General features: G+C 51.9%; 1 protein-coding gene across 6 annotated transcripts in view; it reads left to right on the top strand.

The window, feature by feature from the left end:
* Positions 1-313: 313 nt before the first annotated feature.
* FCHO1 (FCH and mu domain containing endocytic adaptor 1) overlaps positions 314-25,501 on the top strand; it is a 40,832-nt gene continuing 15,644 nt past the window's right edge. For 2 of the 6 annotated variants that reach the window (XM_037992184.2, XM_037992177.2), the window contains exons 1-11: positions 314-398; positions 6,574-6,618; positions 6,836-6,925; positions 7,362-7,435; positions 15,045-15,136; positions 16,667-16,741; positions 19,295-19,436; positions 23,099-23,251; positions 23,465-23,569; positions 25,133-25,231; positions 25,321-25,417. In XM_037992184.2, coding sequence (XP_037848112.2) covers positions 7,409-7,435; positions 15,045-15,136; positions 16,667-16,741; positions 19,295-19,436; positions 23,099-23,251; positions 23,465-23,569; positions 25,133-25,231; positions 25,321-25,417 — 790 coding nt within the window. In that variant the 5' untranslated portion in view covers positions 314-398; positions 6,574-6,618; positions 6,836-6,925; positions 7,362-7,408. Of the gene's footprint in view, positions 399-487; positions 3,790-6,573; positions 6,619-6,835; positions 6,926-7,361; positions 7,436-15,044; positions 15,137-16,666; positions 16,742-19,294; positions 19,437-23,098; positions 23,252-23,464; positions 23,570-25,132; positions 25,232-25,320; positions 25,418-25,501 lie in introns of those variants that run through there. The other 4 variants (XM_037992178.2, XM_037992183.2, XM_037992179.2 and 1 more) reach the window with 4 other exon arrangements.

Below are 25,501 nucleotides of genomic sequence, written 5' to 3'. Positions count from 1 at the left end.
CCTGCCTGGGCGCTCAATAAACGTTGGTCGCTCCTTACCCTTTACCACTGAATCTCAGGGGGAAAGAGTGGCGCCTGTCTCTTTAAATTATGCAAATAGACTGCGGGTGGCGTAAAGGGGGGGACTATTAAAAAGAGCCTGGTCTTCGGCTGGACCAATCAGCGCGCTGGGCTGGCGGAGACGGCCGCCTAAATGGCCCAATGGGGGACCGCGCGGGGTCAGAGCCCGCCCTGCCTCCTGGCGCCGTCGCGGGGGTGGGGACTTTGTAGGCCACGCCCCGGGGGCGGAGCCAGTCGGCAGCCGCGCCGCAGCCGCGGAGGGAGGGGCGGGGCGGGCTCGGGTGTCAGCGACCGAGCCGCAGGTGGCGGCGAGCGCGGGGCTCGGCCGGAGCTCAGGAGGTGAGTGTTGCCCCCCGGAACCCCCTGGGACACCCTGGCCCGCGCAGCCTCCCACGCGCACCGTGCCCTGGCGCCGGAGGGCAAAGGCGCGGCGGGACGCGAGGGATGGAGAGCAGGGGTTGGGGGCTAAGCGGTGGGCGCCCCGGCTTCTTCCCCAACTGGTAATCGGGGGTCCGCAGGCGGAAACGGGGACCGCTCCCCAAATCCACCGTCTCCTGGCCTAGAACCGAGCGTGCACGGGGGCGGTGACGACGCGAGACCCCTCCCCAAATCCTTTTATTCTAAGCCTAGGTCTGGGTTCTGGGGCTGCAAAGATGGGGGCGCCGCTCCCCTTCCAGCCTGGAACCTTGGGCGGTGGCCGAGATGGGGACCACCCGCAAATTCCCTCTTCCCAGCTCCGGCCTGCAGACCACCGGGGACGGAGGATGAGGTACCCGCTTCCCTTTTCCTCCACTGTGAACCCCTCTCCAGGCCTGATGGCTGGAGGAGCTGGAGGGTCACCTGGCCCCTCCTCTAATCTGCCCCATCCCATTCCCCCACCTCAAGGATGGGGTGGGGGGCGTTTCACTGGCATCTTCTGTGCGGACCCCAAGGTTGGAATTTTGGGGAGGAAATCAGTGTGGGGTCCCCTGCCTGGACGGTTTATCCAGGCCAGGCCTTGAAGGGCCTGGAGCCTGGACTTGGGGGGGGGTCCCTCTCTTACTGAGGGGCGGGGTGTACAGCTAGCATCTGTTCCTGGGGATTAAAATAAATCGAGGTAAATTAGGATCTTGCCAGAGGCTGACTGTGAGTGGGGTGCGGAGGAGGTTTGGGTGGTGGGGGGCCCCTCCATCTGCCTTGGATCCCCCGAGTCACCTGCCCCAGCCGCAATGGGGACCAGGAGGCAGAGTCGAATGGACCTGCTTCACTGGTGACCTTGGGCAGGTGACAGCGCCTTTCCAAACCTCGGTTTCCTCTTTTGAAAATTGAGGTTGGGAGCTTCGGACCCTGCATTTTACAGATTCTGAACTCACCCAGCCCACATTTTGTCTGATGGTGATTCACTCTTTTGCTTAACATGTGGGTGGTTTGGGGTCAAGAGAGTATTGGGTTTGGAGACCCTCCCACAGTGCCTTGCTATCCTCTGAGCCTCAGTTTACTGCACTGCAAAATGGGTTGATGATGACACTCTGATATTGGGGCTGGGGGCATGGGGGCAGGGAGTAAAACATAGGACCAAGCTGCAATCGTTGGGACAGGGCATCACCACCCTGGTCTCACCAGTGGGGCCACCTAGGGCACACCCTGACCCACATACCATCACCCACACCAGGGGCGAACCTGTTCTCGGGCGAGGTCCTGGGCAGGAGGAGGTGGGAGTTGCCAGGCCAGCTCATCCCCTGTCCCTTGGAGCGCCCTCCCAGTGGTGGGCACAGGGCTGGGAGCCTGACACCCCCAGGTTCGAATTTGCCTCTACCTGTGTGTGTTTTCACTTGGTCCCTTGGTTTGTCCTTCTGTGAAATGGGCTGAATTCCTCTGGGAGGATGAGAGGAGTCTGTGGGAGGAGGAAGCTCTGTAAATACAGACATAATCATATGATATTAATGACAGCATTAGTGCTCTTTAAATCGGGTCACCGCTGACTAGGAGGAGGGAGGGGAAGGGGGAGTCTACCAAGGGCATTGCCTGAGGAGACTCTAGCACCTGGGAAAGTTAGGCATACAGTAGGCATTCGATAGATGTTTGCCAAATGAAGTGAGGAAGAGGGAGGAGACCCATGGGGAGAACAGAAAATTCCTGAGAATCCCTGGATCAGATTCCCACTTGGTGGCCTGAGTCACTGTGTGACCTGGGGCACGTGCCTCAGTTTCCCCATCGTGGTGCTGGTCGAGAGAAAACCCTGCCTTGAGGTGCAGTGGCGAGGATCAAGCCAGATTGTATAAGTGATCGCAGCCCAGGTGGCTAAACCAAGAGGGGAGACATGACATAGTGGGTCATGGAAACAGCATGGTACCTGCCTGAACCAAGTGACCGGTCCGTGGGAAGGATGAGGAAACCGCTGCTACTGGCCCTACTGTATGTTCACTGGGGTCCGAGAGAGAGAGGGAAATGGCAGATCCTGCTTCCCAGGATCCTGGAAGCCAGATCCTGGAAGGTCAGGAGTGGCCCAAGGTCACCAGGCAAGACGTCAGTGGCTCTGGACACCCAGCCAGGCACCACTCAATTTCCAGAATGGGAGCTCGGGTCTTGCCTTTGTTGCTGATGTGGTTCCTGCTTTGTTTTAACTGTTCTGAGGCTGCTCACATGTCTCAGCCCCAGGTTTGCAAGACTTGGTGCGGGGAAGGCAGGATGGGAGCCTCTGAGTCAGCTGGCAATGTGCTGTGTGACCTTGGGCAAGTCTCTGGCCATCTCTGGGCTTTGTGCTGGCGCTGTACAGGCTGGGAGACTTGGGTTCTAGCAGGGCTGACTTCTCCATCAGACCCAACAAGCCCGATGTCTCAGGCTCACAGTGCTTTTAGAGGTCCGTAGGTTGATGTTTTCACTTCTTTTAAAATCCGAAGGGAAAAAAAATGAACTTTTGGGTTGAAGGAAACATTTTTGTGTATAATATTAATATATTTATGTTTATGCCAATGTAATTGGCAAATATAGTTTTGTTTTGTTTTCGAGACAGATTCTCTCTCTCTGTCGCCCAGGCTAGAGTGCAGTGGCTCGATCGCAGCTCACTGCAACCTCCATCTCCCGGGTTCAAGCGATTCTCCCGCCTCTCTCTCTCTCTCTCGCTCTCTTGCTCTCTCTCCCCCGAGTAGCTGGGACTACAGGCACGTGCCACCACGCCCAGCTAATTTTTGTATTTTTAGCAGAGACGGGGTTTCACTGTGTTGGCCAGGATAGTCTCGATCTCTTGACCTCATGATCTCCCCGCCTCGGCCTCCCAAAGTGCTGGAATTACAGGCGTGAGCCACCGCGCCTGGCCATGTCTTCCCCTTTCTGAGTGCATTTCCCTCTCTGAGCCTCAGTTTGCCCCCTCTGTGAAGCGGGTATCAGCCTACCTCTGGATGGCAAGATGTTGAATGCCTGGGCCAGGGTTGGTGCTCACTTATTTCCCAATTGTTGTCATGATTAATATTTGTTCGGTAAGAACAGCTCCAGGTTCAGGCTGAGGGGGCTCCAGGTTCAGGTGCCTCTTGTTTACTCACCCATGGCCTATGTGGTTCCAGGGAGGTCCCACGGGTGCTGATTGGGCGGGGGAGGTAAGGTGGCGGTTGGATGGTAGGCGGGGCGGGGTGAGCTTCCTGTCCCCCCCATGCACACAAGCCTCCAACTTGGTGCTGACGGAAGTGGCCTCGTGGCTGTCTCCTGGCGCCTGCCCCATCAGACGGGGGCCCCATCCCACTCGCTACCCTGTCCGGTGAGTATGAGCCCTGGTCAGTAGATACCCATCATCTCTCCTTAGCCCCCCTCAGGAACAGAGGGGAGGCCCCCTCTGCCCGGAACCTGGGTTTCAGGAGAAGTAGCAGGTGTCACTTCCTGGGCTGGCCAAAGCCTGATGGGGCCACCCGTTGCCCTGCCCCCCATCCTCCGTTCCAGCTGTGAGTGGTGGTTTGGGTTGGGGGGACTTGGAAACCCAGAGAGCCACGCGTGATGGTTTCAAACAGGAGGTCACTGGCAGACAGACCAGGGGCAAAATCACAGTCAGCCGGGACCAATGACTCGCTCTGTGCCTCAGTTTCCCTCATAAAGTTGTAGTTGCATCTGAGGGCACGACATGAAGCTTGGATGAGCAGAGGTGTGCGAAGAGTTAGGTACAGGGTCGCACACATACGGGTGCTCTGTGTGTATCTGTTTGCCAGAGGTGGGGTGAGGCAATCTAATTGAAACTGTAAAAACAGTAGTGAGATTCTTGGTTTCTGGGGAACTTGGGCTCCTTGGTTCCTGGGATCTTCTAGAACAATGTTGGTGGCAGGGCTTTTCATCTGTGTCATCCATTACAGCAGCCACCAGCCCCATGTAGCGACTGAGCCTTGAAAGAGAGGCTGGCACAGCTGAGGAGTTGGGTATATCATTTTATTTGTTTAATTAATTAATTAATTATTTTTAAGACAAAGTCTCACTCTTTCACCCAGGCTGGAGTGCAGTGGTGCGATCTCGGCTCACTGCAACCTCCACCTCCCAGGTTCAAGCGATTCTCGTGCCTCAGCCTCCCAAGTAGCTGGGACTACAGGTGTGTGCCACCACGCCCTGCTGATTTTTATATTTTTTTGGTAGAGATGGGGTTTTGCCATGTTGGCCAGGCTGGTCTCGAACTCCTGACCTCAAGTGATCCACCCACCTCAGCCTCCCAAAGTGCTGGGATTACAGGCGTGAGCCACTGCGCCCAGCCAATTGTATTTAATTTTCCTTGGTTTAACATTAATACAAAAATGAAGGCTGCGGTGGTGGCTCATGGCTGCGATCCCAGCACTTTGGGAGTTCCAGGCAGGAGGATGGCGTGAGCTCAGGAGTTTGAGACTAGCCTGGGCAACACTAGTGAGACCTAGTCTCTACAAAAAAAAAAAAAAAAAAAAATTTAAATTAGTTGGGGATGTAGTCCCAGCTACTCAGGTGGCTGAAACGGGAGGATCACTTGAACCTGGGAAGTCAAGGCTGCAGTGAGCTGTGATCGTGCCACCGTACACTCCAGCCTGGGTGACAGAGCAAGACCCTGTCTCCAAAAAAACTTAAAAAATTAAAAAAAAAAAAAAATACAAAAATTCAGGTGTGAGCCTGTAGTCTCAGCTACTCCGGAGGCTGCTATTCAGGACTCCCTTGAACCTGGGAGGTCGAGGCTGCAGTGAGCTATGATCGCACCACTGCACTCCAGCCTGGGCAACAGTGCGTGACCCTGTCTCCGAAAAAAAAAAAAAAGAAAAATTAAGTCACCACATGGGGCTAGTGGTTCCCACGCCAGTCAACAGAGCGCTAAGAGATTTGGAGATGCTTAGGGCCCTGGTCATGGACAGAAGCTAAGAAATGATATGGAAATTTAGGGCTTTTCCCCTAGGGATGTCAGTGTAGCATGGTCACCACCCTACCCCCGCCACCAAACTAGGTTTCCTAAGGGGCTGCGGAGGGGACTGAAGGTTTTCAGGGCCCCTATCATTAAGCAGTGCAGGGTTGGGAATGTTTGTTGAAACAAATAATTCCTTGCCCAGTGAACTCCTATTCATGTTTTAAAACCCCAATTCCCATGAGTCCTCCTTTAGTCTAGGCTCTTTTGGACCTTGTCCCTCCATCTGGCCCAGCCCTGACCATGCAGGACGGGGGTATCTGTGTCCAGCTCTGTCTCTCTAGACTGGGGACTCCTGCAGGGCCAGGCCCAGGGCTGAATCAACTCAGGGACCCTGACATTGTCCTAGTCTGGGTGAGCAAATGGGAGCTCTTGGTTGACTCACAGAAGTCCCGGGATTGGAGGCTCAGTGATAATGGGTCCAATTAAACTAACTTTCTTCTCTTCTCCTCTCCTCTCCTCTCTTCTCTTCTTTCTCTCTTTCTTTTCTTTTCTTTACTTTTCTTTTTTTTTTTTTGAGATAGGGTCTTACTCTGTCGCCCAGGCTGGAGTGCAGTGGCGCCATCTCAGCTCACTGCAACCTCTGCCTCCCAGGTTCAAGCGATTCTCTTCTCAGCCTCTCGAGTAGCTGGGTTTACAGGTGCCCACCACCACACCCGGCTAATTTTTGTATTTTTAGTAGAGACAGGGTTTCACCACTTTGGCCAGGCTGGTCTCGAACTCCTGACCTCAGTGATCCACCTGCCTCAGTCCCCCAAAGTGCTGGGATTACAGGTGTGAGCCACCACTCCTAGCCTAAACTAACTTTCAAGATTAGGTAAACTGAGGCGCAGAGAGGGGCAGCCTTGCCCAAGGTCTTGCTCAGTCCTTTCCTGGGAAGGCCCCGGGAGCTTCCCCATCCTGTGGTTGTGGGTCCCTGTCACTCCTGCCGCTGTGCCTCCCAGGCTCCCAGCTGCTACCGAGCTGCCTGTGGGGTCATGAATTATGGATGAGGCCTGCAGGCTCCAGTGACAAGCCTGGCCTCTAGAACATGCCAAGGACACTGCCTGTCCGTCCCCTGCCGGGCGGCCTGACCCAGCCTTTTATGCAGAAACACCTGGGTTTCCCCAGCAAGATCCCTTCTAAGCATTCCTTCTTATTTTGCAGATGGGGAAACTGAGGCACGGAGCTGGACAGTGACTCAGACACCAGGTGAACGCTGGCTTTCGAGGGCAGGGTTGGGACTCATGGGGGCAGCAGTGCCAGCTGGGTCGTCACAGTGAGGAGTGAGCTCTGACTCCCAGGAGGGTGCATAAGGTGGGGACTGTCCTAGAGGAATTCAGAAGACCCCAAGGGACCCTCAGGGACACTTCAGGGACCCCAAGCCCTATGTGGCTGATCATAGCTCCTGCATCTATTTCTCTTGCAGGAGCCACCTGGAGTGGAGTCGAGAGCTCAGGTCTGGGCTCAGCCAGTCCAGAGTGCAAATCTACTGTCCCTTCCTAGCTGTGTGATCTTGGCAAGTGGCTTCCCCTCTGGGGGTGGGGAGGGCTCAGTTTTCCCATCTGTGAAGTGGATCAGAGTTTTCCTGCCAAGGTTAGGGGTCATCCAGCACTGCTCCTACCCACTGCTATGAACTCTTACACGTACCTAAAAACCCCACATTCCATGCCCCCTCCTCCAATATAGACTCCCTCAGCTCTCGTCCCTCCACCTAGTCTAGTCCTGACTCTGTGGAATTGGGAACATCTGTGTCTTGTTCTGACCCCCTCTGCTGGAGCTACTTGGGACCAGCACTGGGGCTGAATTATCTCAGGGGTCCTGGCATGCTCTTAGCATTGGAGCTTTCAGTTCCTCCTTCGTCCTTTCTCTCCTTCCTCTACAGGGAGGGACTTTCCCCCCATCAAGCCCACACTGGCAATGACTCTGTAGCTCAAACTTGCCTCTCTCTTCAGACAGGCACTGGACGGGGCCTGCAGGGGTCTCCACAGAGACCATCAGGATGTCGTATTTTGGGGAGCATTTTTGGGTAAGACCGACTCTTATTTTGGCGGGGGATGCTGGCAGGGCTGCAGGGACTTTTATGGAGATGGGGGGACCGGGTGAGTTGTGGGTAGAGTGTTGGACAGGTAGACGGTCTGCAAGGGATGGAAGTTAAAGTGGGAAGAGTCAGGCTGGGTTTGAATTCACACCCATTCCAGACCTCACAGGCCTTACGACCTTGGGCAAGTCATAGCTTGTGTCATAGGGAGACCAAGGCCCAGAGTGGGAACGTCTAGGCAACCTGAAGTTGCCCCATGAATAAGTGCAGAGTCAGTGCTCAAACCCAGGGCCAAACTGAACTTCCAGGACCCAGGGTCATTCCAGCCAGGGAATTTCCACCCCCTTCCCACCCTGGAGAATTGGGGGGTTTTCCTGACCTGGCCTCTCATGGCCTGTGCACCCCTCCACTGTTCAGGCTGGAGATCACCTACTGTAGCCCAAGGGATGCTGAGTGAGACAGATTTGTTTTCATTCATTCATTTTCTCTCTCCCTGCCTCCGTGACCTCATCCCCAGCCAGCCCTAGGAGATGCTGGGGCCTCTGAGAGAATCCATCCTAGCCCCAGCCCCAAGGGAGGAGTCCCCAGTCTGGGGGACCCAGAGCCAACTTAGGCACCTTCAGAGCCAGCTTAGACACCTTCAGCCCTGCAAGACCAGGTCTGAACCCAGCCTTGGGGGTCCTACAGTGGGAACCAGGACACAGAATCGTGTTTGCTGTGGGACAGCCTGGGCAAAAGACCAGAGGTGTGACATTGAGTGGCAAGTTCGGGGAACAGGGACTCCTCCTGCAGAGCCAGGCTAATGGGGTGCCACAGAGGATGGGTAAACAGGGGAGGGACCAGGAGTCAGGGAAGGACCAGGTCAGAAAGCCCCTTCCCCAGTTGCAAGCCCTGAGCTGGCAGAGAGGAAGCCTGTTGCTAGGTGACTGGTTGCCCCTGGCAACAAGCCCCACTCCTGCCCTTGCTCCCTCCCCAGCTGGGGCTCCTCTTACTGGCACTTGCTTTCTTAAAGGGGCCGCACTCCCTTGCCACCTGCAGGGGTGTGACCTCCGCCCTCTCTCCAAAGGTCAGACTCCTCGATTTGCCCCTGAAAGGCTGTGTGACCCCAGCAAGGGGCTACCCCTCTCTGAGCTCCTGTTAGTACTGCTGTGTAATGGAGGTGACCATTTGAGGATCAGAAGTCACCCTCATTTTGGAACCCCGACAGTGGCACCTACATTTATTTTAAATCCTTTTTAATTGCGTGAGGTGTGCAGGCTCGCTGCAGAAAATTCAGATCAGCAAAGAGAAAATAGAAACCGCCCCCGACTTCCCCACCCCACCCAAAGATATCCTGGTAGAGAATGGTTAAGAGCTTTGAGTTCAGGATTCGAACTGGGCTCTGCTGGAAGCCCTGGAGCAAATGGCTTTGTCTGCGTGAACCTCCGTTTCCCGAAAAAGGGATGAAATTCCTGCACCGCCACTCCCACCCCATGCACCCCATGCACCCCATGCACCCCCAGACTCAGGGAAGCCTTCTGTCACTGGCAAGGTTTCTTTTTATCAGTTGCTGGTATTGAAGCCGCCACAGAAGCCTGTTTCTTTGCTGGGTGATGCCGGGGCCCTGATGGCTCAAAGGAGGCTCTCATCAGGGGAGATTAAACCAGACAGGGATGCCCCAGTCTCATCGCGCCAGGGCAGGGCTGAAGCATAAAGTGTACTAGGGAGTCATGGGGGAAGGGTGAGCAGGAGAAGGACATAAATAAGCTCTGTTACAAAGACCACACTCTTGGCTGGGCGCAGTGGCTCATGCCTGTCATCCCAGCATTTTGGGAGGCCGAGGGGGGCGGATCACCTGAGGTCAGGAGTTGGAGACCAGCCTGGTCAACATGGCAAAACCCCATCTCTACTAAAAATACAAAACTTAGCTGGGCATAGTGGCATGAGCCTGTAGTCCCAGCTACTTGGGAGGCTAAGGCAGGAGAATCGCTTGAACCTGAGAAGTGGAAGTTGCAGTGAGATCGTACTACTGTACTCCAGTCTGGGGGATGGAGTGAGACTCTGTCTCAAAAAAAAAAAAAAAAAAAAAAAAAAAACCTTTGGCTGGCACTGAAGCAAGTCTGAAGTCTTGAAGTTCTGGTGGGAGAGACAGACCTGAGACAGCCCCTCCTAGGACCCTCAACTGCCAGCCCAGTCCAAGGGAGGCAGACGCCGCTGGGGGTTTGCCAGGTCTGGGAAACGGGCCAGTAGTTGGCTCTGAGTCAGACCCAGATGCTGGCCTGGGCGGTGGTGCCTGGTGCAGCCTCACCCGAGGATCTCCTGGGGCCAGCACTGTGCCAGCCTCAGCCCAGCAAGACCCTTGGGAATTGGGTGCTGTTGTTGTCCCCACTTGTCACACAAGGAAGGAAACTGAGGCCAGAGAGACGAGGTCACCAACCCAAAGTGACCCTGTGCGTATAAGGCGATTGGACACTTGAACTTTGAAAGTACAATTCCAAACACAAGAAGAGAGAAAATATAGGTGGCGCACGGTAGCTCATGTCTGTAATCCAAACACTTTGGGAGGCTGGGATGGTGGATTGCCTGAGCCGAGGAGTTTGAGACGAGCCTGGGCAACATAGCAAGACCCTGTCTCTCCTAAAAAGACAAAAACTTAGCTAGGCATGGTGGCGTGCACCTGTGGTCCCAACTACTTGGGAGGCTGAGGTGGGAGGATCGCTTTAGCCTGGGAGGTGGAGGTTGCAATGAGCCAAGATATCACTGGACTCCAGCCTGGGTGACAGAGTGAGACCCTGTCTAAAAAAATAAAATAAAATAAAAAATAAAATATAGGCTGGGCGCGGTGGCTCAAGCCTGTAATCCCAGCACTTTGGGAGGCCGAGACAGGCGGATCACGAGGTCAGGAGATCAAGACCATCCTGGCTAACCCGGTGAAACCCTGTCTCTACTAAAAAATACAAAAATCTAGCCGGGCGAGGTGGCGGGCGCCTGTAGTCCCAGCTACTCGGGAGTCTCGAGGTAGGAGAATGGCGTAAACCCGGGAGGCGGAGCTTGCAGTGAGCTGAGATCCGGCCACTGCACTCCAGCCTGGGCGACAGAGCGAAACTCCGCCTCAAAAAAAAATAAAAAATAAAAAATAAAATAAAATATATTCCTGGCGAGCTGGAGGGAGCAACAGTGAAGTGAGGAGGGGGGTTGAGCAGACTTAGGGAAGTTTCTAGAGCAGGTGGCAATGATCCTTGAGAAGTGGAAGGATGTGGATGGGTGGAAGGAGATGGAGACTGGAGAGCTGATGGTGGGAATAGCCTGGACAAAAGTGTGGTGGTGGAAAGGCACTGCTTGTCTTTGCTATTTGCTGTTTTGTGGGTGAGGCTAAAAAGCAGCTAGGAAATGAGGCTGGAGTGGCAATTCCAGGCCATGGACTTGAACTTCAGCGTCTGGTGGGCAATCGGGACCCATCGATGATTCTAGAATGAAGTGTGACCATTGGGAGATTTGAGCTTGAGGCTGACCTGGGTCTGCCCCAGTCTTGGCTTCAGTTTCTCCATTGATGCAGCAGGAAACGCTATCTAGCAGTGACTTCTGGCTTTAACCTTCAAACTTCTGGCCAAGTGTGGTGGCTCACGCCTATAATCCCAGCACTTTGGGAGGCTGAGATAGGAGAATTGCTTGAGTCCAGGAGTTCGAGATCAACCTTGGCAACATAGTAAGGCCCCGTCTGTACTAAAAATCAAAAAAATTAGCCAGATATGGTGGCATGTGCCTGTAGTCCCAGCTACTTGGGAGGCTGTGGTGGGACGATCTCTTGAGCCCAGGAATTTGAGGCTGCAGTGAGCCATGATTGTGCCACTGCACTCCAACTGGGGAGACAGAGTGAGACCCTGTCTCAAACATAGAAAAATATATATAACATTCAAGCTTCCAGGTACCTGGGAGGGTGAACGGCAGGTTGGAGGAGGGCACAGGAAACTACCATTTATGGAAAACCGGCCAAATGCTGCCAGAGGGATGGCTTCACTGATGTGTGCTGGGACTTAAATGGCATCAGATCCCTCCACAAGCCTTCTCTTCCATTATTCTTACAAGACCTGATTTGATGCTAAAATGTCCCCAATTCCATCAGACCCCAGCCGATTACCCAAGACCCCAGCTGATTACCTTTTTTTTGGGGGGGGTGGGACAGAGTCTTACTCTGTTGGCCAGGCTGGAATGCAGTGGTGGGATCTCAGCTCACTGCAACCTCTGCCTCCCTGCTTCAAGCAATTCTCCTGCCTCGTCCTCCCAAGTATTTAGGACTACAGGTGCCCACCACCAAGCCTGGCTAATTTGTGTATTTTTAGTAGAGACAGGGTTTCACCATGTTGGCCAGTCAGGTCTTGAACTCTTGACCTCAAGTGATCTGCCCGCTTCAGCCTCCCGAAGTGCTGGGATTGGACGTGAGACACCCCACCCATCTAGTCATTGGTTTTAAAGTTGTAATGGTGAGTTTTAAATCCAAATCTAAAAGTGTCCAATCCCAACAGTGGGCACAGAGGACCAGGTCTGCAAGGGGTGGAGAGAAGTGGGATCAGAAGGTGTGTATGAGGCCAGGTGTGGTGGCTCATGCCTGTAATCCCAGCACTTTGGGAGGCCGAGGCAGGCAGACCACTTGAGGTCAGGAGTTCGAGACCAGCTTGACCAACATGGTGAAACCCTGCCTCTACTACAAATACAAAAATCAGCCGGGCATAGTGGTGGCATGCGCCTGTTAAAGAAAAAAAAATCCCCATGTTTAATCTATATTGGTCTTGCTTTTATCCTCTTCCTCAGTTCTATTAATTTTGTTTATTCTTTTTTGTTTTCTGTAGATAGTCATATAATGTGGTCTCAACTCTTTTTCTTATCTTACTGCATTGGCCAGCACCTCCACATCAGCATTAAATATTAGCCATGATTTGAGGCATTCCTGCTTCATCCTGAAATATGTTGTGTCTCTTGTTTTACCACCTTTTTTTTTTTTTTTTTTTTTTTTTTGCAACGGGGGACAGAGTCTTGCTATGTCATCTAGGTTGGAGTGCAATCGCACAATCTCAACTCACTACAACCTCTGCCTCCCAGGTTCAAGAGATTCTCCTGCCTCAGCCTCCGAGTAGCTGGGGTTATAGTCATGTGCCACCACTCCTGGCTAATTTTTGTATTTTTAGTAGAGATGGGGTTTCACCATGTTGGCCAGTCTGGTCTCGAACTCTTGACCTCAGATAATCTGCCTGCCTCGGCCTCCCAAAGTGCTGGGACTACAGGTGTGAGCCACCTCGCTCAGCCTGATTACCATTTTTAATGGACAGCTTAGTAGTGTTCAGGCATGATGCCCTTCCCAGATGACAGAATCTGGCTGGCATTAAGATATAGTTGTTGCCTCATTTTCTCCTACTCCTTTCATGCGGCAAAGGGTCCCAATTTTCCATCGAGAGTGGCAGAAAAAGTTGCCCTTTTACATAAATGTCTTTGGGGGAGAAATATAAGCAAATTTAAAACAAATGCTAACTATTAATAACTAATGTTACAAATTAGCAAAAGCTAGAGTTGCCTTTGGGGCTTTGGGGAGCATTGACATGGATTATGTTGCTGCTTGTATCATCCCCATGTAAGAGGCAGGTGTCTCCCAGGCTGTAGTATAGTGATATGATTTTGGCTGATTGCAATCTCCGCCTCCCGGGTTCAAGCGATTCTCCTGCCTCAGCCTCCTGAGTAGCTGGGATTACAGGCACCTGCTACCGTGCTTGACTACTTTTGCATTTTTAGTAGAGACAGGGTTTCACCATATTGACCAGGCTGGTCTCAAGCTCAAGACCTCAAGTGATCTGCCTGCCTCAGCCTCCCACAGTGCTGGGATTACAGGCGTGAGCCACCGCGCCCAGCCTCCCTGCCCCATTTTAATGAGGAGCTGCTGAAAGCTCAGAGAGGGGCAGTGACTTGCCTGCGTCACACAGTGCAGCCCTGGCCTCCTCCACCATGACAACCCCAGAAATTGGAGTAAAGAGATTTTGTGCAAGGCATTCTCAGGCACCAGGGTAGAAATGCTCAGTTCCCACTGGCACTAGCAGGTAACAGCAGAATCATTTGTTCATTTTTTCGACAAACTCAAACGCCCTTTCTGTCTCTCAATCTGTGCTGGGCTTTGCTGGGTCCTGGGAGAGAACTCAAACCTGGACCCTACTTTAGGTTCTCATAGAGGGAGTTTCCATGTTGACAAGAACAGAAAACACAACTACAGTGACTTAAGCAACGGGGAGTGTATTGGCTTTTAAGATCGAATGATTATGGGGGAATGTGGCTTTCAGGGTTGGTTTGATCCAGCAACTTGATTCAACACACCTTTTTTTTTTTTTTTTTGTAGCTATTGTAAATGCGATCACTTTCTTGATTTCTTTTCAGGTATTTTATTAATGGTGTATAGAAACACTACTGATTTTCATATGTTGATATTTGTATTTTGCAACTTAACTGAATTTGTTCATCAGTTCTAGGAGCTTTTTGGTGGAGTGTTTAGGCTTTCCTATACATAAGATCATGTCACAAAGAGAGACAATTTGACTTTTTCTTTTCATGTGTGTGTGTATATATATATTTTTGTTGTTTTGTTGTTGTTGTTGTTGTTGTTTTTCTTCCCGAGATGGAGTCTTGCTTTGTTGCCCAGAGGTGGAGTGCAGTGGCATGATCTTGGTTCACTGCAACCTTTGCCTCCTGGGTTCAAGAAATTCTCCTGCTTCTGCCTCCCAAGTAGCTGGGATTACAGGGGTGCGCTACCATGCCTGGATAATTTTTGTATTTTTAGTAGAGACAGGGTTTCACCATGTTGGCCAGGCTGGTCTCAAACTCCTGACCTCGTGATCTGCCTGCCTCAGCCTCCCAAAGTGCTGGGACTACAGGCGTGACACACTCCAATTTATTTTTATTTTTATTTCATTCATTCATTCATTCATTCATTCATTCATTCATTCGAGACAGTCTTGCTCTGATACCCAGGCTGGAGTGCAGTGGTGGGCTCAAGCAATCCTCCTGCCTCAGTCTCCCAAGTAGCTGGGATTACAGGCACGCGCCACCACGCCCGGCTAATTTTTGTATTTTTAGTAGAGACGGGGTTTCGCCATGTGAGCCACCGCGCCCAGCTGAACACACATTTTTTTTTTTTTTTTTAAATACAAAAGCCCTCTGGTTCAGCTTCTTTCTAAGGTTCGCGGTTTCCATTTGACTTCCAGTATCCCCTGTGGCCATATAATTCCTCATTTATGGAAAGACAGAGAAAAGGGGAGGAGACTGAGACAGAAAATGGCAGAGAGACTCAGAAAAACAGAAAGAGACACAAAGACAGAAGGAGACAAAGACACAGAACAAATGAGATTCCTCCCCAGCAACTACGGGACAAAAAGAAAATCCCAGGCTTCTCTCTGATTGGACAAATTTAAGGTCCATAGACAATCCTATGGCCCAGGGGAAATACAGCAAGCTGATTCGCTCAAGTCTGAACGAGTCCCTACAGCCAAGGGGATGGACTTCTGCTCCTTGGCCACGCCCCCGTTGCTAAGCAACTATGATGCCCTCTCCATTCTTTCTCAGTCTCTACTCCCATCCCCTACAGGGTGAGAAAAATCATGGCTTTGAGGTCCTGTACCACAGCGTGAAGCAGGGGCCCATCTCCACCAAGGAGCTGGCGGACTTCATCCGGGAGAGGTGAGGTCCCCAAGCCCCATCCACCAGGGGCCACGCCCACCACCCTGTAGTCACGCCCACCTCATGGTTACGCCCTGGATGGTCCGGGGCTAGATCCCTGGGGATTCTAGAAACCAGAGTGGCTAGAAGATCCTGGAAATGACCGATTCTCAACCCTGTCAGCCCCATATCTCCTTTTAAACAACAATCACCTCATTTCGAAAGCTCCCCTCCTCAAAAGAGGATGATATAACCTACTCACAGTGGGAATTTTTTTTTTTTTTGGAGACAAGATCTTGCTTTGTTGCCCAGGCTAGAGTGCAGTGACCCGATCATAGCTCACTGCAGCCTCGAACTCCTGAGTTCAGGGGATCCTCCTACCTCACCTTTCCGAGTAACTGCGACTATAGGCATGTACCACCACATCTGGCTTTTTTTTTTTTTTTTTTTTTTTTTAACAGAGGTTTGCTCTGTTGCCCAAGCTGGAGTGCAATGGCACAGTCTCGACTCACTGCAACCTCTGCCTCCCGGGTTCCAGCGATTCTCCTGCCTCAGTCTCCCAAGTAACTGAGACTACAGGTGCCTGCCACCACATCTGGCTAATTTTTATATTTTTAATAGAGACGGGGTTTCACTGTGTTGGCCAGGTGGGTCTCAAACTCCTGACCTAAGGTGATCTGCCCGCCTCGGCCTCCAAAAGTGCTGGAATTACAGGCGTAAGCCACTGCACCCTGCCTTTGTTTGTTTGTTTGTTTGTTTGTTTTAGAGACAGAGTCTCACTTTGTTGCCCAGCAACATAGCTGGGCATAGCTCACTGCAGCCTCGGCCTACCAGGCCCAAGCGATCCTCCCACCTCAGGCTCCTGAGTAGCTGGGACTACAGGCGTGCACCACCACACCTATCTAAGTTTTAAAAAAATTTTTTGTAGAGAAGGAGTCTCGTTATATTGCCCAGGGTGGTCTCGAATCCCTGGGTTCCAGTGGTTCTCCTGCCTCGGCTTCCCAAAGTGCTGGGATTACAGGCATGAGTCACCATGCCTGGCCTACTACTGTTGTTAATAAAATATATTACGTAAGAAAAAATCTATGAATTTTCAAAACATCCTTCAGAGGGTTGTGTCATCACCCCATCATGGAAAGCCACGGTTCAGGTGTTTAAGATGGGGAAACTGAGGCCCAGAGGAGCAGTGCCTCTCTCAAGGGTGTCTGAAAGCTTCTTCATCTTTTTTTTTTTTGAGATGGAGTCTTGCTCTGTCACCCAGGTTGGAGTGCAGTGGCACGATCTCAGCTCACTGCAACCTCCACCTCCTAGGTCCAAGCGATTCTCATGCCTCAATTTCCCGAGTAGCTGGGAATTACAGGCATGCACCACCACACCTGGCTTATTTTTGTATTTTTAGTAGAGACGTGGTTTCACCAAGTTGGCCAGGCTGGTCTTGAATTGCTGACCTCAGGTGATCCGCCTGCCTCGGCCTCCCAAAGTGCTGGGATTACAGGCATGAGCCACTGTGCCCGGGCAGTTTCTCCATCTTTACCTCATTCTCCTACCCAGGGCAACCATCGAGGAGACCTACTCCAAGGCGATGGCGAAACTCTCCAAGCTGGCCAGCAATGGGACCCCCATGGGGTGAGTGGGGTAGGGGTCACCAACGTGGGGACATTGGGAGCCTCCTCCTTGGTGGACGTCTCTTCACACTTGGGGCATGTAGAATAGAGTGTCATCCATCTCAATTATGGGGCTAATTGGATAGAGGAATGTATATCATTCATTTACACACCAGCTCATTCATTCCACAAATATTTATTGAGTGCCTTCTGTGTGCCAAGCACCAGCAGCAACCCAGACAGATAAAACCCCAGTCACCTTCATGCAATGTACATCTGGGTTGCATGATGAGACAGATGTTAAACACACACAAAAAAACTTTTTTTTTTTTTTTTCTGGAGTGAAAAGTGCTGGGAAGGGGGCCAGGCACAGTGGCTCACGCCTGTACTCCCAGCACTTTGGGAGGCTGAAGTGGGCAGATCACCTGAGGTCAGGAGTTCAAGACCAGCCTGGGCAACATGGCAAAACCCCACCTCTACTAAAAATACAAAATTAGTCGAGTGTGGTGGCAGGCGCCCGGAATCACAGCTACTCAGGAGGCTGAGGCAGGAGAATCGCTTGAACACGGGAGGTGGAGGTTGCAGTGAGTCGAGATTGTGCCACTGCACTCCAGCCTGGGCAACAAGAGCGAAAACTCTGTCTCAAAAAAAAAAAAAAAAAAAAGGTGCTGGGGAGGGAATGAAATAGGACTATGAGAGGTTGGGCACTTTCTCAGGGGTGGGCCCAGCCTCCCTGAGCTGAGACCTTAATAGAAAGGGGCTGGTAGGCTGGGTACAGTGGCTCACGCCTATAATCCCAGCACTTTGGGAGGCTGAGGCGGGTGGATCACAAGGTCGGGAGATCGAGACCATCCTGGCTAACACAGTGAAACCCCGTCTCCACTAAAAAATACAAAAAAAAAAATTAGCCGGGCGAGGCGGCACAGCCTGTAGTCCCAGCTACTTGGGAGGCTGCGGCAGGAGAACTGCGTGAACCTGGGAGGCGGAGCTTGCAGTGAGCCGAGATCGCGCAACTGCACTCCAGCCTGGGCGACAGAGCGAGACTCCGTCTCAAAAAAAAAAGAAAGAAAGAAAGAAAGACAGAAAGGGCCTGGCCATGGGGATGTCTGAGGGACAGAGACCGAGGCAAGTGGCTCAGCCAGTGCAAAGGCCCTGAGTTGACAGGCGTGGCATGTTTAAGGAAGAGTGAGGAGGTTGGCGTGGCTGCAGGGGTTGGGCAATGAGGAAAGGAAGTAGGAGGGGAGATGGCAGGGCGAGGCCTCAGGGGCCTGACACACAAATGACTCTATATGAACCTTGTGCCTGGGTGCAGTGGCTCACGCCTATAATCCCAGGATTTGGGGAAGCTGAGGTGGGAGGATCACTTGAGGCCAAGAGTTCAAGACCAGCCTGGGCAGCATGGAGAAACCTCTGTCTCTACTAAAAATGCAAAAATTAGTCGGGCATGGTGGCATATGCTTGTAGTCTCAGCTACTCAGGAGGCTGAGGTGGGAGGATGGCTTGAGTCCAGGAGATTGAGGCTGCATTGAACCATGATTGCACCACTGCACTTCAGCCTGGGTGACAGAGCCAGACCCTGCCTCAAGAAAACAAAAACAAAACGCATAATGTGGTCCCGATGGCATTTGTAATTTTCTTTGTGGCTGCTATAAGGCAAAAGTTCTGTGGGGAGGGCAGGAGTGGAGGCAGCAGGAGAAGGCAGGGGGAAGGCTGGACAGGGCTTCTGCTGAGTGGGGCAGGCCAAATTGACTTGATTGGGGCATATGGTGTCTTAGCCACTCTTTTTTTTTTTTTTTGAGACGGAGTCTCCCTCTGTTGCCCGGGCTGGAGTGCAGTGGCGTGATCTCGGCTCACTGCAAGCTCTGCCTCCTGGGTTCATGCCATTCTTCTGCCTCAGCCTCCCAAGTAGCTGGGACTACAGGCACCCGCCACCACGCCCGGCTAATTTTTTGTATTTTTAGTAGAGACAGGGTTTCACCGTGTTAGCCAGGATGGTCTCGATCTCCTGACCTTGTGATCCGCCCGCCTCAGCCTCCCAAAGTGCTGGGATTACAGGTGTGAGCCATTTTATTTTATTTATTTATTTATTTAGAGATGGAGTCTCGCTGTGTCACCCAGGCTGGAGTGCAGTGGTGCAATCTCAGTTTACTGCAAACTCTGCCTCCCGGGTTCAAGCGATTCTTCTGCTTCAGCCCCCTGAGTAGCTGGGATTACAGGCTCCCTCCACCACACACAGATAATTTTTGTATTTTAAGTAGAGACGGAGGTTTCATCATGTTGCTCAGGCTGGTCTTGAACTCCTGACCTCAAGTGATCCGCTCGCCTCGGCCTCCCAAAGTGCTGGGATTACCAGGGCCTGAGTTTAAATTCCAGCCCTGATGTTCATTTGTTGAGGGGCCTTGGGATGACCTATAGAGCTCCCTATGCCTCAGTTACCCCATCTGTCACAGGCCCGCCTCTTACGGCTGCAATGGAGATTAAATGAATTAGTATGCATTCATGTTTAGCAGTGCCAGCGCTGTCCTGGGGTGGGGTGAGCCTGATAAACCCTGGGTGTGACCTTACCTGCCCCCAGGACCTTCGCCCCGCTCTGGGAGGTCTTCCGCGTCTCCTCCGACAAGCTGGCGCTGTGTCACCTGGAACTGACACGGAAGTTACAGGATCTCATCAAGGACGTTCTCCGCTACGGCGAGGAACAGCTCAAGACGCACAAGAAGGTGTGTGTCGTGGGCGCCGCCCAGCGGCTGGGTGGGTGTGGAACACCAGCAGCTCACAGGACCCCAGATCTTCTGGGGCCTTAAAACCTGCGGATGTGCGCTTCGTATAATTCTGTTAATTCCACAACGTCAAGCCCAGGGTCTTACGGACCTGAGTATTGTTGAATTTCAAACTTGCAAAATTCCAGACCAGGAGTTAGCACACTGTGGCCCGCGGGCCAAATCCAGCCCACCTCCACCACCAGTGTTTGTACGGCTAAGAAGGGTTTTTTTTTTGTTTGCTTGTTTTTGAGAGACAGGGTCTTGCTCTGTCACCCACGTGCAGTGGCATCATCAGAGCTACGTGCAGCCTCAAACACTTGGGCTCAAGCGAACCTCCTTCCTCAGCTCCCAAAGAATAACTGGGACTACAGGTGCACGCCACCATGCCTGGCTAATTTTTTTTTTTTTTTTTTTTGAGACGGAGTCTTGCTCTGTCGCCCGGGCTGGAGTGCAGTGGCCGGATCTCAGCTCACTGCAAGCTCCGCCGCCCGGGTTTACGCCATTCTCCTGCCTCAGCCTCCCGAGTAGCGGAGACTACAGGCGCCCGCCACCTCGCCCGGCTAGTTTTTTGTGTTTTTTTTTAGTAGAGACGGGGTTTCACCATGTTAGCCAGGATGGTCTCGATCTCCTGACCTCGTGATCCACCCGTCTCGGCCTCCCAAAGTGCTGGGATTACAGGCTTGAGCCACCGCGCCCGGCCAGCCTGGCTAATTTTTAAAAAATGTTTGGGCCCAGTGCAATGACTCATGCCTATAATCCCAGCACTTTGGGAGGCTGAGGCAGCAGGATGGCTGGAGCCCAGGATCCTCCAGGAGTTTGAGACCAGGCTGGGCAACATAGGGAGACCCTGTCTTTACCACACACACAAAAAACAAAAACCCAGGAATGGTGGCACATGCCAGTAGTCCCAGCTACTCAGGAGGCTGAGATGGGAGGATCACTTGAGCATGGGAGGTCGAGGCTGCAGTGAGCCATGATCGCGCCACTGCACTCCAGCCTGGGCAACAGAGAAAGAACCCGTCTCAAAAAAAAAAAAAAAAAAAGAAAGAAAGAAAGAAAAGAAAAAAGAAATGGGTTATCACTAGTTTTTACATTTTTAAAGGTTTAGAAAAAATCTAAAGAAAAATAAAATTTCAACACGTGTGAAAATTATATGACAGTCACACATCAGTGCCGGTAAATAAAGTTTTATTGGCACACAGCCATGCCCATTGATGTACCTGTCATTTGTGGCTGTTTTGCACTGCAGTGACAGAGTCAAGTGTTTATATCAAGCCAAACACATTTGCTATATGTCCCTTTACAGAAAACATTCGCCAACAGCTGTTCTAAAGCATTGGAAGATACAGATATTCATTTTTACTATTTTCACAGTCTTATAAACCTAGAATCTTGGAAGAACCATCTTAGACTCTTAGAATTCCACAATATTCAAAGCTTATAATTGTAGAATCATAGATGCATTGCCTTTACAGAGTTCCGAAATCCACATGTTTTTAACTCCTGTTTAAAAAGGGAGTTGGTAGGCCGGGCGCGGTGGCTCAAGCCTGTAATCCCAGCACTTTGGGAGGCCGAGACGGGCGGATCACGAGGTCAGGAGATCGAGACCATCCTGGCTAACACGGTGAAACCCCGTCTCTACTAAAAAGTACAAAAAACTAGCCGGGCGAGGTGGTGGGCGCCTGTAGTCCCAGCTACTCCGGAGGCTGAGGCAGGAGAATGGCGTAAACCCGGGAGGAGGAGCTTGCGGTGAGCAGAGATCCAGCCACTGCACTCCAGCCTGGGTGACAGAGCCAGACTCCGTCTCAAAAAAAAAAAAAAAAAAAAAAAGGGAGTTGGTAATACTTTGTTTTTGTTGTGTTTTGTTTTTTTGAGATGGAGACTCGCTCTGTTGCCCAGGCTGGAGTGCACAATCTCAGCTTACTGCAACCTCCGTCTCCTGGATTCAAGAAATTCTCCTGGCCGGGCGCGGTGGCTCAAGCCTGTAATCCCAGCACTTTGGGAGGCCGAGACGGGCGGATCACGAGGTCAGGAGATCGAGACCATCCTGGCTAACACGGTGAAACCCCGTCTCTACTAAAAATATAAAAAACTAGCTGGGCGAGGTGGCGGGCGCCTGTAGTTCCAGCTACTCGGGAGGCTGAGGCAGGAGAATGGCGTAAACCCGGGAGGCGGAGCTTGCAGTGAACTGAGATCCAGCCACTCTACTCCAGCCTGGGCGGCAGAGCGAGACTCCGTCTCAAAAAACAAAAAAAAACAACAACAAAAAAAGAAATTCTCCTGCCTCAGCCTCCCAGGTAGTTGGGATTACAGGCGTACACCAGCATGCCTGGCTAATTTTTCATGTTTTTAGTAGAGACAGGGTTTCACCATGTTGACCAGGCTGGTCTTGAACTCCAGACCTCAGGTGATCCACCGACCTCGGCCTCCCAAAGTGTGGGATTACAGGCATGAGCCACCGCACCCGGTCTTGCTAATTTTTAAATTTTTTGTAGAGAAGGGGTCTTGCTAGCCAGGAGCGATGGCTCACACCTATAATCCCAGCACTTTGGGAAGTTGAGGCAGGCATATCACTTGAGGTCAGGAGTTCCAGACCAGCCTGGCCAACATGGTGAAACCCTGTCTATACTAAAAATACAAAAATTAGCCAGACGTGGTGGCACGCACCTGTAATCCCAGCTACTCAGGAGGCTGAGACAGGAGAATGACTTGAGCCTGGGAGGTGGAAGTTGCAGTGAGTTGAGATCGCGACACCACACTCCAGCTTGGGCGACAGAGTGAGACTCCGTCTCAAAAAAAAAAAACAAAACACACACACACACACACACACACAAAAGGGTGAGTTAAGCAACACAGTCTGCCACTGTTTGTCATAAAACATGGGTTAGAACAAGCATCTTTATCCATATGCGGATTATTTCTAGAGAAGTATCACAGTAATAATTGGGGACTTCTAGGCTAGAGGGCCCATATATGGGAGGCATTTTCCTGGCTTAACCCCTTACAACTTTCAGAAATATGAACCATGTGTAAATAGTACTTTTTTAAAAAGTTAAAAATGTTTTGAAACGAAAAACATACAGGCCGGGCATGGTGGCTCACGCCTGTAATCCCAACACTTTGGGAGGCTGAGGCAGGTGGATTGCTTGAGTCTAGGAGTTCGAGACCAGCCTGGGCAATGTAGCAAGACCCCGTTGCTATTAAACACACACACACAGGCCAGGCACAGTGGCTCACGCCTGTAATCCCAGCACTTTGGGAGGCTGAGGTGGGCAGATCACCTGAGGTCAGGAGTTCGAGACCAGCCTGGCCAACATGGTGAAAGCCCGTCTCTACTAAAAATACAAAAATTAGCCGGGTGTGATGGTGGGCGCCTGTAATCTCAGCTACTTGGGAGGCTGAGGCAGGAGAATCACTTGAACCCGGGAGGCAGAGATTGCAGTGAGCTGAGATTGTGCCACTGCACTCCAGCCTGGACAACAAGAGCGAAACTCTGTCTAAAAAAAAAGAAAAAAAACAAAACACACACACACATAGAAAAAGACTAGCGCTGGCATGAAGTATTTTGGGAGGTCAGGAATTTCACAGTCTACCCACAATCTCCCCTCCTATCCCTGCAGTGCAAGGAGGAAGTAGTGGGCACCTTGGATGCTGTGCAGGTACTCTCGGGTGTCAGCCAGCTCCTGCCCAAGTCCCGCGAGAACTACCTGAACCGTTGCATGGACCAGGAGCGGCTGCGGAGGGAGAGTACCAGCCAGAAGGAGATGGACAAGGTGGGCTCACAGCAGGGGGTTCTGAGGAATTTGCCCCGGGGCAGAGGGGCTGCCTGATCAGAGAATGGAAACACGTCCCAGAGCGACGGTCCTGGAACCTGTGGGTGATCACACTCTGGGTACCCCGAGGAGTCCACCTGCCTGGTGATGGGGCCTGGGGGAAGCCCCCTGAGTGTCCCCCTTCCATCCCCATTTCCTCCCTGGGCTTCGTAGGCAGAGACTAAAACCAAGAAGGCAGCAGAGAGCCTGCGGCGCTCGGTGGAAAAATACAACACAGCCCGAGCTGACTTTGAGCAGAAGATGCTGGACTCGGCCCTGGTAAGAACCAGGCATCTGTACCTTTAAGACCCACACATGCTTTTGCCCTGGAGGTTATGGGCCGCAGAAATCCCAGGCAGGGTGAGGTGGCTTACACCTGTAATCCCAGCACTTTGGAAGGCCAAGGTGGGCGGATCACCTGAGGTCAGGAGTTTGAGACCAGCCTGGCCAACATGGCGAAACCCCGTCTCTACTAAAAATACAAAATTAGCCAGGTCTAGTGGCAGATGCCTGTAATCTCAGCTACTCAGGAGGCTGAGGCGGGAGAATCACTTGAACTGGAAGGCGGAGATTGCAGTGAGGCAAGATCGAGCCACTGTACTCCAGGTTAGGTGATAGAGTGGAACCCTGTCTCGAAAAAATAAAATAAATAAAAGCAGATTGGAATCTCAGGATTAGGAATCAGAACTTTTTTCAAGCTACAAGTGATAGAAACTTTCATTCAAACTGACAAGGTGTATATAAAAAGAAAGAACAAGGCTAGGCACGGCGGTGGCTCACACCTGTAATCCCAGCACTTTAGGAGGCCAAGGTGGGTGGATCACGAGGTCAGGAGATCGAGACCATCCTGGCTAACACAGTGAAACCCCGTCTCTACTAAAAACACAAAAAATTAGCCGGGTGTGGTGGCGGGCACCTATAGTCTCAGCTACTCGGGAGGCTGAGGCAGGAGAATGGCGTGAACCTGGGAGGCGGAGCTTGCAGTGAGCTGAGACTGCACCACTGCACTCCAGCCTAGACGACAGAGCAAGACTCTGTCTCAGAGGAAAAAAAAAGAACAAACCAAAATAAAATGTTAAAAAACTGACATGCTCAGGGAACTGAAAAGTTTTATTTTTGAGTTGTGGAGGTTTCAGTTATAGCTGAATCCAGGTGCTCAAATAGTGCTGGCAGGAAATTGTGCATTTCTGCTTTTTTTTTTTTTTTTGAGATGGAGTCTCTCTGTCGCCCAGGCTAGAGTGCAGTGCCACAGTCTCGGCTCGCTGCAACCTCTGCCTCCTGGGCTCAAGTGATTCTCCTGCCTCTGCCTCCCTAGTAGTAGTTGGGATTACAGGCACGTGCCACCACGCCCAGCTAATTTTTGTATTTTTAGTAGAGACAGGGTTTCACCATGTTGCCCAGACTAGTCTTGAACTCCTGACCTCAGATGATCTGCCCACCTTGGTCTCCCAAAGTGCTGGGATTACAAGTGTAATACACCACACCCGACCACCATTTCTGCTTCTTAAGTCTATTTTCTTCTCTGGGGACATCACTCCCAGGCAGACATGCCTGTGTGTGTGTGTGTGTGTGTGTGTGTGTGTGTGTGTATGCATGCACATGTGTGCATCAAAGCGGGCCCCAACAGCCCCCACTTACATCCTATCTGCTCATTAGTTCAGAAATGGAAGTGTCTTTTTCTGTAGATTCAGAGAAAGTCCTAGGGCAGACTATCATTGGCCCTTCCCCAAATCAATCAGTGAGCCAAGGGCTTAGGGTGTTCTGATTGGTCAGGCTGAGTCACATGGCCACTCCTTCTTGGCCCTGACCTTCTTTCCACCTGCCTCTCCCGTCCTGCTTCAGCGCTTCCAAGCCATGGAGGAGACACACCTGAGGCACATGAAGGCATTGCTGGGCTCCTATGCTCATTCGGTGGAGGACACGCACGTGCAGATCGGGCAGGTGAGTTGGGCAGGTGTGAGGAATGAGGCTGGGGTCACTGTTGGGCAAAGGGGCCTTGACCAGTTTCACACCCCACCCACCTGGCACAGGTGCATGAGGAATTTAAGCAGAACATCGAGAACGTCAGCGTGGAGATGCTACTCAGGAAGTTTGCAGAGAGTAAGGGCACAGGCCAGGAGAAGCCAGGTGAGTCAGGGCAGCCATCAGGGGTCGGGCTTTAGTGCCACAGCTGCAGGTGATGGGCAGGACTCCGGAGGCAGGAGACTGAAC

This window comes from Chlorocebus sabaeus, chromosome 6 (genome assembly GCF_047675955.1).
Source record: "Chlorocebus sabaeus isolate Y175 chromosome 6, mChlSab1.0.hap1, whole genome shotgun sequence".
Taxonomy (NCBI): Eukaryota; Metazoa; Chordata; class Mammalia; order Primates; family Cercopithecidae; genus Chlorocebus; species Chlorocebus sabaeus.
The sequence above is the reverse complement of the archived record's forward strand: the minus strand, read 5'-3'. Positions and strand labels throughout refer to the sequence as shown.